The following is a 17430-nucleotide window of genomic DNA, read 5'->3' on the forward strand; positions in this document are numbered from 1 at the left end:
CCACACGTGTGAATTTTAAAAGCCAGTTCTGTTAACCACTTAGAACTTCACTGTGTTCGGCAAAAAGATCTATAAAATACAATATCTGAAGAGGCATTTGCAATAAATTAGCACAGAATGCTTCCGTTAAAAACTATTTCAGATTTTTCAGATTTCAGTTATAGAGCTTCCCAGTCTCTTTCTGAAAACAGAAATGCCTTCCTTACCTGGACATATGGTGGGATGCAGTCCCCAAAGCTCTCCGTCCCAGAACACAGAGTCCATAACAAAGAGTCACCAGGGATGAATCTTTGTCCACATCCAGTGGCTTTAAAAAACAAAAAACAAAGAATGGGGTGACGGGGTCAAAAGGCACAAATTTCCAGTTATAAAATGAATAAGTCATTTTAACTTATTGATGTAAGTAATGGTGATGTAAGTAATTGGTGATGTAATGTACAGCACAATGACTACAGTTTAGTAATACTGTATTGCATATTTGAAAATTACTGAGAGAGTAGATCTTAAAAGTTCTCGTCACAAGGAAAAAATAATTCTGTAACTATGTATGGTGAAAGGTGTTAACTAGACTTACTGTGGTGATCACTTTGCAATATACACAAATATGGAATAATTATGTTATACACCTGAAACTAATTAATGTTTGTCAATTACACCTCATTAAAAAAAGGAAAAACAAAAGAATGTCAGTTATCAGAAAGGAATATGAGTATTTAACAAGTCAGAAGATATCTATTTAATAAATCAGAGAAGTTAAGGAACTCAACTAGTACATACTTTCTATCTCTCCAGATAAAAGTTCTAATGAAAAGAAACTTAACAAAATAGCATAAAATGAAGTGTTAATGTGTACGAGGAGGTTCTTTGGAATCTTTAAATAAAATCTAATACTTTATAATAATACTAGAACATACTAAAAAAAAAAGTGGCTGTATTACAGAGCATTAGGATCTTAACTAAACATCTCAAAGTACTTGTTGATATACATCATTACTGATATTGTCCTCTCCTGAAAAATACAATATTCTATCTATATAGCCTATTAGTGACTATAACCATAGTAAAGAAAATCAAATTGATATCTGTAGAATACTGCTTCCCCTCAACCTTTTAATTTTTCAACAACTGCATACCTTGATTATTGACTATTACATATATATTATACATTAAAAATATATAATACAATAATTATATATATGCACAAGCAAAATGGTATACTTTATATAATGCTACAGAAAATCTTGGTAGCATCTCAATGACTGAGAAACAATCTAAAGCAGTGGTTCTCAAAGTGTAATCTTGGGACACAACATGAGAATCATCTGGGAACTTATTAGAAATGCAAATTCTTGAGCCACTTCAGACCTATGAAGTCATATTCTGAAGGTGATGTCCACCCATCACACTCCAGGTGATTCTAACGCATGCTAAAGTTGAAGAATCATGGACATAGGCTGATAATGAGCTTAATTATTCTAACTTTGCCAATGGTTTATGTATTTGTCTTTATAAACCATTAACTTATAAACAAAAAAGGGCAGTTGTCTAAGATACTAACTTAATATAGCTTGGTTAGTTAATTACCATTAATCGTGTAATTCAGTTAACAATAGTAACTGTGTAGGAGATCCTACATTTTTTTCTTTTCTGTCTCCCTCCCTTCCCCACCCAGTCAACTTTATATGATGAAAATGTATTGCTTTTGTGATGGGAAAAAAAAATACTTTTTTTGGTTGCACCATGTGGCATGTGGGAATCTTAGTTCCCTGACCACAGATTGAACCCATATCCCCTGCAGTGAAAGTGCAGAGTCTTAACCACTGGACCACCAGGGTAGTGCAAAAAATTTTTTAATTTTAAATTTAGTTCAGGCCTCTGCTACTGGTCAAAACAGAGTAATAAAGGCCGCATTTAGCCCTTGCACCTGAAATGACCAAGAAAAGAATATATTGAGACATTGGACACTAATCCCTGAGAAATGGGAAACCCTACAAGAGTTTTCAGGCTGTAGTACAAGGAAGAGGAACACAGGTAGAGCCTAGAGATCTACAAGTTGAGGAGATAGCTGGGAGTCTGAGGAGGTCAAGGTGGCTAGAGTTTGCAGGGCAAAGTGCCAAGGAGAGACCTACATACAGACAGCAAGCTCTAGAGATCTGCAGAGGATCCCTCTTGAGTCCAGCAGATCACTGATCAGCACATGCAGCAAAGGTCCAAGGCTGAGAACAGAACCATCAGAAAAAAAGCAGAAAGGAACAATGGAAAATTCTATGATTGGCTAGAGTGCTCAAAAGAATACTGTCTCAGTAATGGGGAAAAACTAGCCCCAGACTAATGGCTGCTTTGGTCTTTCCTAAGAAAGCTTAAAAGTAAACCCTGAAAAGATGGAACTGTCCCCAAGGAATTTAACTGTGTCACAGAATAATAAGGTCAATAATATTTATGGGAATACAAAAATATCCAGCACTCATCAAGGTAAAATTCATAAAGTCTAGCATCCAATCAGAAATTGTCAGGCATGCAAACTAGCAGGAAAATAGGACCCGCAATTAGAAAAATAATCAATTAATCAATCAAAACTGACCCAGAAAGGACACAGATGTTAGAATTAGTCAACAAGGACATTAAAAGAGTTATTATAAATGCATTCCATACGTTCAAAAAGAGGAATGACAGCATGTTAGTAGAGACATGGAAGGTTTATATCTGTATAAAAGACACAAGGAATTCCCTGGTGGTCCAGTGATTATGACTCCACGCTTCCACCACTGGGGGCCTGGGTTCGATCCCTGATTGGGGAACTAAGATCCCGAAAGCCCCACAGAGCAGCCAGAAAAAAAAAAAAAAAAAAAAAGACAAAAATTAAACCTCAAAAATACAAAAAAATGCAATGTCTGAGAATAAAAAAAATACACTGTATGAGATGAATGCCATATTAAACAACACAGAAGAAAAATAAATGATCTAACAAATATAACAGAAACTATGCAAAATTAAACACAGAGACAAAAAAAGACAAAAAAAAAAAAAAAATACAGAGCATCAGTGAGCTGTAGGACAACTTAAGGCAGCCTAATATAAATGTTAACTGGAGTTCCCCAGAAAAGGGAAACAGGAAGACAGGAAAATAAAAATTGAAAAAAATAACCACCAAAATATTTCCAAATCTGATGAAAATGATATATACCTAGGGATTCAAGTAGCTCAATGAACTCCAAGAACAAGAAACATTAAGAAGACAGCACCAAGGTACATCATAATTAAACTGCTTGGGACTTCCCTGGTGGTCTAATGGCTAAGATTCCATGCTCCCAATGCAGGGGGCCCAGGTTCGATCCCTAGTCAGGGGATCTAGTCCCACACGCTGCAACTAAGAGTTCGCATGCTGCAATGAAGATCCCACGTGCAGCAACTAAGACCCAGGACAGCCAAATAAATAGCTTAAAACTAGTGATGAAGAGAAAATCTTAAAAGCAGCCAGTAAAAAAAGACATCATTATTTGGTACATACAGGCATACATTGTTTTATTGCGTTTTGCATATACTGTGTTTTGTTTTGTTTTTTTAAAACTTGAAGGGTTGTGGCAATGTTGCTTTGAGCAAGTCTATTGGCACCATTTTTTCCAATGGTATTTGCTCACTTTTATGCCTCTGGATCACATTTTGGTAATTCTCAAAATATTTCAAACCATCCACTAGCAAAAAGATTATGATTTACTGAAGGCTCAGATGATGGCTAGCATTTCTTAGCAATAATGTATTTTGAAATTAAGTAATGTACATGGTTACAGTTTTAGATGTAATGCTATTGCACACTTAGTATACTTCATAACATTTACAATTGGGGAAAAAACCAATTCGTGTTGACTCGCTTTACTGTGATACTCACTTTACTATGGTGGTCTGGAACAGAACCTGCAATATCTCTGAGGTGCGCCTTTATTATTTGTCAGAAACAATGCAAGCCAGAAGGCAGTGTAGCCACATCGTTAATGTACTGAGAGGAAAAATAATTGGTTCAACCCTGGTAGCTCTATTTTGTTACTGCTGGAGAAGACATTTGTCTTACATCCTCAAATGCATTAGAAATTCTCACAAAGACTTCTTGCTAATACTAACAACAACGGTGAAAGAAATGTACTGTCATTTAAGAAGCAGGAAGCAAAGTCAAGCTGAGACGAATCTTTCCAATTTAGCATTCCAGGTAGTTTTAATGCAGTTATCCAGGGCTACACTTACAAAAACATTATTTCAAGCTCTTCAGAAGACAGGTACAGCTACTATTTGAAAGATTATTTCCTCCTAGAATACATATAATAAGAGAAGGAGGAAAGAATGACTTTTTAATTTCTGTGTAATATGCAAGTTAGAAAACTATCTTGGAAGGAAATTATGGGAAAAAAAGTCTGGAGGCAACTTTATTAACATTCAGGTGAGGGTACCAGAATCTGGAGTCTTTAAATCTTTCTGGTTTAATTAACTTCCTTCCCTGGGAAGAGGTTATTCTGGGAATGGTGATTCAGAAAACAGAATTCATGGTTTTAAGGAGGTAGGGATAATCTTGTTCAATTAAAAAAACTGGAGAATGAAGGGAGTATTTTAATTTTCCTGACAATTTTCTTCTAGAGGGGACTGTAAGAGTAGAATATAAGCCAGACTGATCTAGTGATAATAAGCTCTCTGAAGAGACTGGGGATACCCAAGTTTGGAGGTAAACCTTTTGAATATGATTTATTAGCAATTAAGATGATGACTTCCTTGAGGTACATTCATGACCTCAGCAATAATTTCTAAGAGATTATTTATTCCTTAAAGTTAGGAAGGATGGAGCCTGTTCCTGAGTCGGTAGACTGAGTTCCTAGCCTAGGTGATGATGGTTAAACCAAACAAAAGTAACCAATATAGTCTAAGCCAGAGAAAGGCTATTAGAATAATATGGTCACTCCAACCACCCCCCACCTCCCCCTCCCCGACAAGAAGTAAGTCCAAGGATTTGAGAACAGTGTGCAAAGCATTCTAAGTATATTTCATTTATGTAAAAAAATAAACTGCTTGTTATGTATTTGAAAGGAGAAGATTAGCTCTGAGGACCTCCATTTCCAGACATTGTCTGCTGGTCCTTTTTCTGAACTCTTACAAGGTTATTTTATTTCATCTTTTATTCCTTCCTTAAAAATATGCTACTCTGCCCAGTATCTACTGTGCATCCAGTATAAAAGCTCAAAGGCCACTGTTCAAAGAGGAATTACAAGGATGCTCCCTTTTTTGTGGATGAAGTAAGAGAAACAGGCTGATTATGATGGGGTGCCTTACTCTAATTGAGTATCTGTAAAGGAAAGACTATACTAGGTGCTACATCTAAAGACAGTCAGCTGTGACGATGTGAGAGAGTGGCAGGGACATATACACACTACCAAATGTAAATTAGATAGCTAGCGGGAAGCTGCAGCATAGCACAGGGAGTTCACTTCTGTGCTTTGTGACCACCTAGAGGGGTGGGATAGGGAGGGTGGGACGGAGGGTGACACAAGAGGGAAGAGATATGGGAACATATGTATATGTATAACTGATTCACTTTGTTGTAAAGGAGAAACTAACACACTATTGTAAAAGTTATACTCAAATAAAGATGTTAAAAATAAAATAAAATAAAAAATAAAGACAGTCAGTGTGTACATCCCAGATCATGATAAAGGCACTGGTTGTCAAAGGGGCTCACTATGCTCCATGGTACAGAGTAATCCTGTACATAGGATGCTGGTGGTTCAACTACACGAGACTTTGCACTCTGCCTTGGTACTGTGGTTATGGTACCTGGGGTCTAACCAGGGGGAGCAACACTGCCACAAGAGCCATGGACCTAGGAGGAAAATAGTAGTTGGTGAAGTCTATAACTCAGCTTACCTTTAGGATAAGACAAGTTATCCTGAAGTGTGGATTATGAACCCCTTGCATTATAATCACCCAGCATAACACAGATCTTGGGGTCCCCAGCCTAGGCCTACAGAATAAGAATCTCACAGGCAAGGCCCATGAATCTGCATTTTTACACATTCCTGTATCATTTTTACTCATGTTAACATTTTAAAGTCAGTAGTCTAGATGAACATTGTCCAGTACAGTAGCCACTAGCCTAAATTTAATTGATTTAAATTTAAATCAATTAAAATTAAATTTAAAAATTCATTTCCTTAGTCATACTGGCTACATTTCAAGTGTCTCATAATCTACCATATGTGGTGGGTTAGTAATTACCATATTGGAACAACACAGAATGTTTCAATCATTGCAGAAAATTCTATTAGCACTGGATTAGACTTTGGATTTGGGACAAAGATATTAACTTATCCTTAAGTCTGCTGTGTGTGTTTGGGGGCTTGAGGCTGTGGATGCTTCCAAACGCAGTCTTTAAGAAGGTGCTACATGTAAATCTGTGTATATGTACATACCTGCACAGGGTGAAGGGGTTGCTATTTGGACAGTGAGATTATGATACTGCAGATGAAAGAATGAGAGAGGTCGCTTATTCTAACCTGTTTTGGCAGAGTTGGTTTGGCCCAACCATAATGAACTAGACAGGTTCTCTTACCAAGATAGTTAGAAAGAGGAAAGTCTAGAAAAACTAACCTCATGATAAAAAACAGAGGTATTCTTTCCATCTTTGGAAAAACAAATTCAGAGTTATAAATGAAATAAACTCTACCTTTGCTCTTCGGGAAGAGCAATACTCTATCCAGTTGAGGTAAATCACACAGAAACTCTCCCTGGATATGCCTGCAAGTCGATGGTCATAGTCTTCATCAATGTTTGGATTAAACGTTGGGTCCACATCAACATAATTTCGATCTGCACACAGACGTAGTCCTTCCTGCATCGTCTCATTAGCTAGCCACTCCTCCAGTTTAGAAGAGGTTGTAACATAATAAATGATACCCTAATAAGGAAAAGATAAAAAAAAAAACTCAGGCTAAATCACAATCTGAATTAACTCCAAGTCCTCAGTAAATTAATTCCAACTGTTTATACTGATAGTAGGAATCAAAAATGTATATTTCAGCTCAATACTGTAAGTATACTTTTTTTTGCGGTTTGCGGGCCTCTCCCTGCTGTGGCCTCTCCTGTTGTGGAGCACAGGCTCCGGATGCACAGGCTCAGCGGTCATGGCTCACGGGCCCAGCCGCTCCACGGCATATGGGATCTTCCCGGACCGGGGCACGAACCCGTGTCCCCTGCATCGGCAGGCAGATTCTCAACCACTGTGCCACCAGGGAAGGCCCTGTAAGTATACTATTTTAAGAATGCTATAGTAATACATCTCAGGCCTTCCTGGATAAAAAAAAAATTAATTTAATACTTTTAAAATCACAACCATAAATTCAAGAAGACAACTTCAAAACAACCCCAGTCCACTGATTTTAGGATATTCTAAAACCAATTCTGTCTACTGAATTTAGGATCTTTTAAGAGAGATGAAAAACCTTTATTGTGGTGTACGTATTTTGAGAAATTTCTCATAGAAAGCTATTAAACCATCTTGTGATCCTAGGTCAAGTTATAAAAGTATAACTAATAAATAAAGCAATAGAAATATACATCTTTAGAGATAGGAAATTCCACACACAAATGCACACATGTTAAAAAATGTTGTAAAGTCAATTTCTTTAGCTTCCTGAGGTTGGGTTTAACCAAGCATTCAACAGAGGACTCAGGTTTCAACCCAATCAGCACAAATAAGGTGGTACATAGAGGTAATAACACATGAATCATTAAGATTTAGCATACGTTTTTCCTCTTGAAAATGTTGGCTTAGCCTGTAAACCCCCAGTCATAACCATGCCGTACTTCTGTAAAATCTTTAGCAAAAACAGAATACCTGTGCAGTAAAGAACTAATCTTGCCCAAAGAGAGGTTTGGCCTTTGCACCTGGGTTCTGGGAGGTAACCTCTAATCCCATGCACTGTCCTGCCTGATAAGAGAGTCTTTATTTACCTGGAGGCTTAAAACCATAAGCTCTAGAGGACCTGGAGACTAAGGCTGGCCATGTGGGTAGTCAAACAAGTCTAAATGACTGTGTGTCAAGACAAACTCTGCACACTGAGGCCCAGGCGAGCTTCCTTGGCTGGCAACACTCTGTAGGTATTCTCTCACATCGTTACTGGGAGAAATAAACATCGTCTACACAACTCCATTGGGACAGGACAACTGGACGTTCAGGCCTTAGTGTCTCTAGACCCTGCCCTATGTGCCTCTTCCCTTGGCAGATTTTAACCTGTATCCTTCCACTGTAATAAATTCTAACCATGAGTATAATGGCTTTGCTGAGTTCTGTGAGTCCTTCTAGCAAATTATTGAACCTGATTGTGGTTTCAGGGTCTTGGGGACCCTGAAATTGCAATTGGTGTCAAATGTGAGGGTGTTTTTGGAGACCTCCCAAATCTTGCAATACTTTCATTCAGTTTGTTGAAAGCAGTGCAAAGCAGTGGTTAACAGCAAGGACTCAGGAATCAGACAAGCCTGGGTTTTGTTTTTTTTTTTTTTTGCGGTACGCGGGCCTCTCACTGTTGTGGCCTCTCCCGTTGCGGAGCACAGGCTCCGGACGCACAGGCCTAGCGGCCATGGCTCACAGGCTTAGTTGCTCGGCGGCATGTGGGATCTTCCCAGACCAGGGCACGAACCCGTGTCTCCTGCATCGGCAGGCAGATTCTCAACCACTGCGCCACCAGGGAAGCCCAAGCCTGGGTTTTAAATCCCCAACTCCACTTGCTAGTTAGAGGACTTCGGCGAAGTTAACTTTTGATCCTTAACTTGTTTATATGTAAAACAGGGACGTAATATTCCTTTAGAGAATTAGGTAAGATACACATATCATATATATACATGTGTGTATGTGTGTATTCCTTAACGCAGTGCCTAAAAGATATGCACTACAGATGGTAGCTATTAATATTAATGAACAAATATAATAAGTTTCACTAAAGAAGGAAATAGCAAGACCTTCATAGGTGTAATTTACTGACTGTACTAGATACTAGAGAATTTAAATCACTACTTAGAAGCTAAGCACAAGTTAAAAAAACAAACGTGCGTGTGTGTGCGCACGTGTGCGTATACGTATGTCTTTTCCAAGAGCCTCTGATACCAGATCTAAGTAGGCACATATCCTTACCTTGACATAGTAAGTGGTGAGTACTTTCCGAAGATCAAAGACTTGAAGCATAGAAGCAGCACTATTGTCAGTGATGCTATAACCCTCCAAAATATACTTGGTGACTATCACTTCCCAAGCTAGCCAGCGCTGGCTAAATGCAGCATTAAATGAAAGCACATGGGGAATATGGCCAGGTTCACAACAGCAAAATCCTTCATCTTCCTCAACACCTTCAGTAATGGCCTCCACTTCCCGTTGTTGACAGTAAGTACCTTAGAAGAGAGAGAGAAAGCACTGATGACAAAGGGGAAAGAAACATGAGGTAAAAAAACATGAGGTGGAAAAATGAATGCTTCAAAGACATAAGAAACTTAGAAAAAAGACATTTACTTATAGCAATTGAGAGTATGTGATTGATTTGCCTTAGACTGACTGTCTATTAACAAACTGCAGCATGCTCCAGAAAACAGGCATAGTATATATTCATCTTCTGCAGAATCATGTGTACTAGCATATTCAAGGTTCTGAGAATTTGTGCAATAAAGCAATCTTAATTTTGATTCACTGATTCCCAAATTTTTCAAATTTGGGTTTACAACTGCATTCATAACAAACGAAGGCCAAATGAGTCAACGTGTGTCTCGTGAAGCTCTGCGTTAACTCAAAACTAGAGGAGTGGAACGAAAACTGAATCATCCCAGGGCACACGATACAGACAGACATGCAGAACTCAAAAGAATCTGGGCTGTATTCTCACCAACACTGTGTCCATGCTGCAAGCGGAAATAGTATATATACATCCTGCTTACTTGGCTATACAACTTGTAATGGTTCACTATAGTTTAATATTAAATACATAATTACAATTTTTCTCTGTTGCCAATTCCAACAATATTGGATAAGATTACATTATTGGCACTTGAGGCTTATCTGCTGATAAAGTTTAAATTAGGTACCAGGTCTGATTTTTCTGTACTAGCAGACAATTCTTTGAAATTACATTCTTTTATACATGATACTTATCTAATAGGCATTCTCTGCACTAGTGTTATTGAAGTAAAAATAGAAAATCAGATTAAATATAGAATTAGATACACAGCCATCTGTGCCAACAAAATACCATCCATCACATTCATGTTAATTTTTATTTTGTTCTGTGGTCTTGCTTCCATTTAATTTGTAAATTCCTTATAGGACTATAGAGTGATTATAGCAAATTTTATAAAGGCACATATTCAAGTTACATTATAATAAAAATAAGTGGGACTTCATAGTAATTTTTTTCTTTTAAAGAGGATATATACAACATCCATATTTAAAACACCACTTTGAGAGAAAAAGATGTCATGAAATTCAGCCCCGGTTGGTGATGGTGGTGGTGGTGGTGATGGTGGTATGATGAACGATAAGACTGAGAGGTAAGCTTGGCCAAGCTAATGAGCTGTACTGTCAAGAACTCTAGAGCCTTCAACAATTTTATTATTTCATTTCTTGTTTAATTATGTTGACGAGAACTTCCAAAATAGTGTTACATAGTGGTGAAAAAACTCTGTCTTGAACCTGACATAAATAGGAATGCATGCTATGGCTGACTATTACACGTGACACTGACTACAGATACACATATACATTTTTTTCAGAATAAGGATGTAGGTAATTTTATAAAGTACTTTTGAAACCAATAATGAAAATGAAATTTAACCAATTTGCTTTTAATAATTAATTTAAGAATGAAAAACAGCTGAATTGGTGAGGGATACTTAAAAATAAAAGTACTAAAAAAAAAAAAAAGTACTGCTGGTTTCTCCTTACTCTGGGCTCTGAGGATTTTTGTATCTATAGTCATAAACAAATTAAACTATAGTCACTTTTTTAGCCAGTTCAGTCACATTTTGACATCAGTATTACATTGGTTTTGTACAAGAGAGCCTTGAGATATTTTCCTTCCTTATCCATTTGCTAGAATAGATTAGAGAGGGCAGAAGAATTATTCAATTTCTAGAAGAAACTTTCTGAGGCTGGGTTTTTTTAACTGTGGCATGAAGTTGGGTCTATTCCTTAGGTTTTATATGTTTTTATTTTATTTTATTCATTTTGTCACCCTTCTGCAAAGTCAGTCAAAAGTTTTTAAGTAAAGGAAATAACACAACGAGAGCTGTATTTTGTGCAGATGACTCTGGTAGTAGTATACAGAGAAGAGAAGAGGCAGGAGTGAATTCAGAGGTTTGACATTTTCTCATGAGAGACAGAATGAGGTCCTTGTTCAGAGTAGCAGAATAAACAGAGTAACTGAATTAATGTGGGGTGTTTTCACACTGACATACAAACCCCAAGAATGTTTTCTACCCCAACATACACAGTAATACATTTTGCTTAGAAAATGAAGTCAACAATAAGCACAGGAATATTAATAACTGAAAAAAGAATTTTGAGATTTGGAAAGGGATTCTAGAGAAACCATTACTAACTGTTTCCTGGATTAGCTAGATCTTTCAGTCACTTCATAGTGAATATAACTGGTAAAAATTAATAAAACTCACAATTATGAAAACCAAACATGTTAAAATTAATTTGAGTAAAAACTGAAAGGAAGCCAAACAGAATAAAAATTTTTGACCTATGAAGTTTGACCTGAAAAACCATACTTGGTAGAAGTAACATTTAAAAATATACAGAAGTAACATTTACAAACTTGGTAGAAGCTGTAACCAGGAAATTCTGATAGACAAAAAACATGATTGATAACTCAAATATTTGACATAAAATTTACATGGAAAAGAATCTTGAGAATATCAGTAAAATGAAAATGAAAACTATGAAAGTACTTAACCAAGACCTATAAAAAATTGATCAAGAAATTTTAGTTAAGTGTCACTTAAAATTTAGCATCCACTATGAGAGACAATAAAATCAAAGGAATTAAATTGGCTTAATGGAGTATACATCAGAAAACACATCAAAATGCTCAGCAGATCCAAATATCTGCCTGGCAAAACACTGACAACACTCTCTCTCTTTTTTTTTTTACGGGCCTCTCACTGTTGTGGCCTCTCCCGCTGCGGGGACGTGCAGGCTCAGTGGCCATGGCTCACGGGCCCAGCCGCTGCGTGGCATGTGGGATCCTCCCGGACCGGGGCACGAACCTGCGTCCCCTGCATCGGCAGGCAGACTCTCAACCACTGCGCCACCAGGGAAGCCCCTGACAACACTCTTAATTAATATTTTGAGGGGTAGGAGGTAGATGGAACAGGGACTACCACCGTGAAGGAAAGAAAATAACCAAAGATCACAACAGCATTTGAGCAAGAATATAATCATTCCTCATCAAAGCTCTGGAATGAAGAGGAAGGAGAAAAGACTATTACTTAGATTACTTAACCATTCTGCAAAACGATCTTTATCATATGCTAGCTGCTGTGATAGGTGCTGGATATACAATGATAAATGAAACAGACAGGACTCCTGCCCTTGAGGAGTTTATAATCTACAGCAAAGGTTTACAAAATACAGCCCTGGGCCAAATCCAAGCTAAGGGTGGTTTTGATATTTTTAAAGGGTTGTTTAAAAGAAAAATCAAAGAAGAACATGCAACAGAGAAATGTGTATGGCTCCAAAAGCCTAAACTATTAACTACCTTGGCTCTTTACAGAAAGTGTTTGCCAACCCCTGGGCTAGAGAAGAAATCAACTTTAAGCAAATAAACAAATAAATATAAAATTAGAACTCTGCTAAGTGCTAAGGAGGTAAAAACAGGGTAATGTAAGAGATAATCATGTGGGACAGGTGGTTAGAGACTAAGGCTTCTCTGAGAAAGTGACAGTTAAGCTATCTTAAAGATAATTAAGGAATTAGAGGTGGAAGACTGGCAGGAAGAGGGGAGACGTTTGGTACTTTCTGGGCAAAGGGAAGGGCGATAAGGAGGCCTTAGTAAAGAATTTAGCACAGCGGACACTGAAGGAAGGCCAGTGTGGCTACAGCGGATGAGGAGGGTGCTAAAAAGTAAGGTGGAGAAACTGACAGAGGCCCAGCTCTCACAGCTGTCCATAGGATGTGTTAAGGAATTTGAATTCTATTTTAAATGCAATGGAAAGCCACTGAAAATTTAAAGCATGGAATGGAAAGGACATAACTGAATTTGCCTTTAAAAAAAATCACGATGGCTGAATGAAGAATTACAGGTATGGCCTGCTATTGAAATTCAGCATGAGTTCAGAAAGTAAGGGGCTACTGTGTTCTCAAATTGATTTGAGTTTTGTTTGACAGAGTGAGAGTTTGGATGGCAAAGGATTTATCCAAAAATTTACTTGAATCTATTTGGTACCAGAGAGTAAAGTGGGGAGAGTGAAAATTTGGATCAGTTTTTGATTTGGACAATTTCTGATCAATATGGTGAAATGAGCAGATAAGAAGGACCCCCTTCCAATTCACACACATAGAAATTCTGGATAAAATAACCTCTTCACAAATACTTGTTTAAAAAAAAGTTAAATTAAAATCAAAAAGCCAAGATGAAATCTTCAGGTGCCAACAATTTAAAAAGAAGGTGAAGTTATAGCAGTGGTATGTGTAGTGGTAAGGGGATGCTGACATTTGGATGAGGATAGACGGATTAGATTTGAACAGCACTGGGTTAAGACCCTAGAAGAGATGGAATTAAGGTCCTGGGCTTCTGACAGAGAGTCAGAAACAAACCATAAGACAAGCATAGGAGATTTTGAAGAAGAGAGAGTGAATGGGTTACAAATAAATAACAAACATTAACATTTACTACCTTGAGTTTTACACAAGTAAAATCTTATTTCCAATGAATGGAGTAACTTTAGAAAAGCACTTGCTCCATTAACAAAGATATTATGTAACAAAGGTGCAAACTTTCTGATTCAACACCAGGGTAAAAATAAAGCTATAAGGGTATAGGTCTAATTTGATCCTCTATTTAGACAAATGCTCTCTTATTTCCTATTTCAGGTTAAAAACACCTAAGGTACTTCTTAGAATAGACCAAAACACTGCTTGGATGCTTTCTCTAAAAACTCTCAAGTCCAAATGTTGCCTAGATTGGAAACACATGCATTAATAGGACTTCAATTCCTTTAAGACAAGTTTCTATTCCTGCTTACAAGACACTCGACTTACAGAGTGGATAACATCAAGCTGGTATGTTTCTGAATGCACAATTTTCCGTGTAGAAACAGCTTCATTTGTCAGTATACAAAATTGTTGAAGGCTGGTGTGGGAATAGGGAGTAACTGCTTAATGGGTGTGAGGTTTTATTTTGGCGTGATGAAAATGCTTTGGAACTAGACAGAGGTGGTGGTTGCACAATATGGTGAATGCACTAAATGCCACTAATTGGTTCACTTTAAAATTGTTAATTTGATGTTATGTGAATTTCACCTCAATTTTAAAAAATTGTTGAGGACAAAGGCATGGCAACTATATGGAAGTAACTTGGTTAGTTAATCTCTGCCTCACAGCATTCTATGCTGCCAGCCATCTAAGGAGCATGTGCAGCTGATCACAAAAAAAGACTAGCAAGAGGGCAAGCACAGAACAACAGAAATTCACTATTACCAGGAAAAAACAAGTCTATTATACACTATTGATACTACCTTTACATACAGAGCATACTGCAAAAATGATTCTTCTCTGAATGTGAAATTTGGAAAATTTGGAATAAAACCTAATAACTACTCTTTAACAGCTTTTCTCATTCCAGAATTCCAAATACTAAGGACCTACTTTTGTAACGTTTGGTTTGAGATGTAAACACATAAAACTTAGATGTCACAGGAGTACGTAATAGAAATGAAAGGTGAATGTCTTACCTCTGAATTCAAGTCCCCGCAGCTGGAAGGTAACCAGCCCATTGCCTATCTCTATAAGGTGTACTAACGCATTGAGGTAGTCAGAGGCAAGAATGAAAGAGTCCCCTGTACTGTAGTTTCCCCACCGTCCTAGGTGCAAATCACCACAAAGACTGTGTTGTAGGGATCTGGTTAAATGCTCATAAAAGATGGAATTCAGATTGTTGTCATCTGATCCTATAAGAAGGGATTAAAAAAAAGTTAACTTTGCCTTAAGTACCCTTTATATCAACAAACAAGATTGTTAAAAGTATTAAAACTAATTTCCAGTTAGATTTGTATCTACAGTTCTTTGACAAGGAAGATAATATACCCTTACAAGGGTACCCTGTACCCTTATAATACAGATACCCTTAGAATTTCTATATAAAAATGAGATATAGGATAATGGGAAAAAATTTTTCAAATTACAGTTAGACGTAACGTAACCTCTCTGAGTCTCTGGTCCCCATCCATAAAATGTGGGAATTGGATTAGGTGAAATCTAAGGTCTTTTCCACCTCTTTAACAGTCCATGATCAAAATTTTCTATCACTGTTCAATTAACTATGCCTTATAATTAAAACCATGCAAGAGAAATGAAAAAGATAAAAGAAATTCAAAACTAGAACAAAAAGACATACTGGTAAAGGAAGTGGGTTAAGTAATACAGATTTGAACAAACGAGATAGTCCAAAACAAAGAGAAGTTGGTCAGTCAGAAGAACTCTGTATACTGAGATGCCTAATATTAGCTCAACAGAAATAAACTGTATACACAGAAACAGCAGTAAAGAACCACATACAAATTAGTCATCCTTTAAGAAAAAAAAATTAGGATAAAACATCACCCAGTAAATTAGAAAACCATCTTTAGAAGTAACCCATCCAAAGCAATAATCAGTAAATGGGTGCCCAAAGCACAGAATTGAAGAACGGCAAAACATACTAAACTTAATAATTATTTTAAACTCAGCCTAACTAAATAATAAAATAAAAGGGAAACCCTAGGCTCAAGCTTCAATAAAATAGTTGCATCTAATGCTGTCTGCCCATTACAAAAGTGTGCATATTAATTCAGGACATGGTCTTTGTGATATGCAGGATGGCATCATCAGCATCATAATTCCAAGCCCCCTGCAAGGACATACCAGAGCTGAGATGGCTGTTATATCTACCAGAACATGATAATGACAGTCATTAATATCAAATAACTAGTCCTCCTTAATCAAATTTATAATTATGAATCAATCTGATTACTATAATTTAGTTTCTCAAGCAGAGCATTTGAAGTAATCTGCAAGTTAAATGAATACAAATCTTCCAGTGTATTGGGAGTCATACTTCTTTAGTAAATTAATACATTGATATTCTGGTTGATACATTAATCTTTTATGGGTGGGGCAGTGAGATTCACCCTCTCTGTGCCAGATTACTAATAGGTGGGCCGACAAAAAGATGTTTCCCAAAGGAAAAAACTAAGAACCAAACTTTAGATAATGGTACCACCACCAAAATGTCACCCACTGAAGCCTTATCTTGAGTGGCTATTTGGCTCCTCTAGATGACATCTCTCTACACAATAAACTTAATGAAATTAACATTTATCTAACCACTTGGGGAAGCAGGGAAGCAAACATAGTAAGTTCAGACTGCATACTCTTCAATACACCTCATCAGTTTTACTTTCACTGTGCTCTACTTTTTTAACCTATGTCAGAACAATCTTTCAATGGAATTTTTAATTCTTATCAGCATTCTTAAAATGCATTTTATAAAAGATGGGTATATAAATTTTAGATATTTTAATTCACGTATACTTTGCTGAAGTAAAACAAAATAAAGCAAAGGATATTTAGCTTTTCAGAAATGACCTTTGGATTCCATAGAGGATTCCCAATAAGTCGGGAGTGAAATACATATATAACGAATTCCTTAGACTTGCTTCTTTACTCACAAATAGGGCTATTACCTGGATTTCTATCAAGCTGGGAAGCCAATCTGGTATTTGAATGATCCACTCGTTTTGTGCTAAAAAAGGCAAAATGAAACATCTTTAGTAAGCTTTTTTATACTAAAAAAGTCTAACAATTAAAAGGGAGAAAACTATACAATACAGATGAAATAAATATTATCGCTTTATAAAAATGAGAAAAATCTACGAATAACATATTAATAAAGCTCTTTGATAGAACAATTTTAGGGGTAAGGATTTATTTTTTACTCTTCCACCTCCATTATACATAAAGGCAAGTTTTTTCTTAACTGATGTTTCACTGAACAGTGTATAGAAAGACACTGCGTTTAATGTAAAAAACTTTTTGATCAGGATGAAAAAATGCATACTGTATACAGTTCCTAAAAATACACAGTGCGTGAAACATTCCTTATAAGGGGAAGGTTATTAATGTCCAGAGGTACAGTGTTCTTCAGAACAGCG

At 36.8% G+C, this 17430-nt stretch overlaps 1 protein-coding gene across 7 annotated transcripts in view; it reads right to left on the reverse strand.

Annotated features, from left to right (window-relative positions):
- The window catches only part of PCNX1 (pecanex 1), a 173033-nt gene that overhangs the window by 23712 nt on the left and 131891 nt on the right, over positions 1-17430 (reverse strand). For all 7 annotated transcript variants that reach the window (XM_067028238.1, XM_059055752.2, XM_059055751.2 and 4 more), the window contains 5 exons: positions 16963-17021; positions 14974-15189; positions 9164-9417; positions 6701-6931; positions 207-307 (listed from right to left, as the gene is read on the reverse strand). In XM_067028238.1, coding sequence (XP_066884339.1) covers positions 207-307; positions 6701-6931; positions 9164-9417; positions 14974-15189; positions 16963-17021 — 861 coding nt within the window. The remainder of the gene's footprint in view (positions 1-206; positions 308-6700; positions 6932-9163; positions 9418-14973; positions 15190-16962; positions 17022-17430) is intronic.

The sequence above is a fragment of the Kogia breviceps genome, chromosome 3 (genome assembly GCF_026419965.1).
Source record: "Kogia breviceps isolate mKogBre1 chromosome 3, mKogBre1 haplotype 1, whole genome shotgun sequence".
NCBI lineage: Eukaryota > Metazoa > Chordata > Mammalia > Artiodactyla > Physeteridae > Kogia > Kogia breviceps.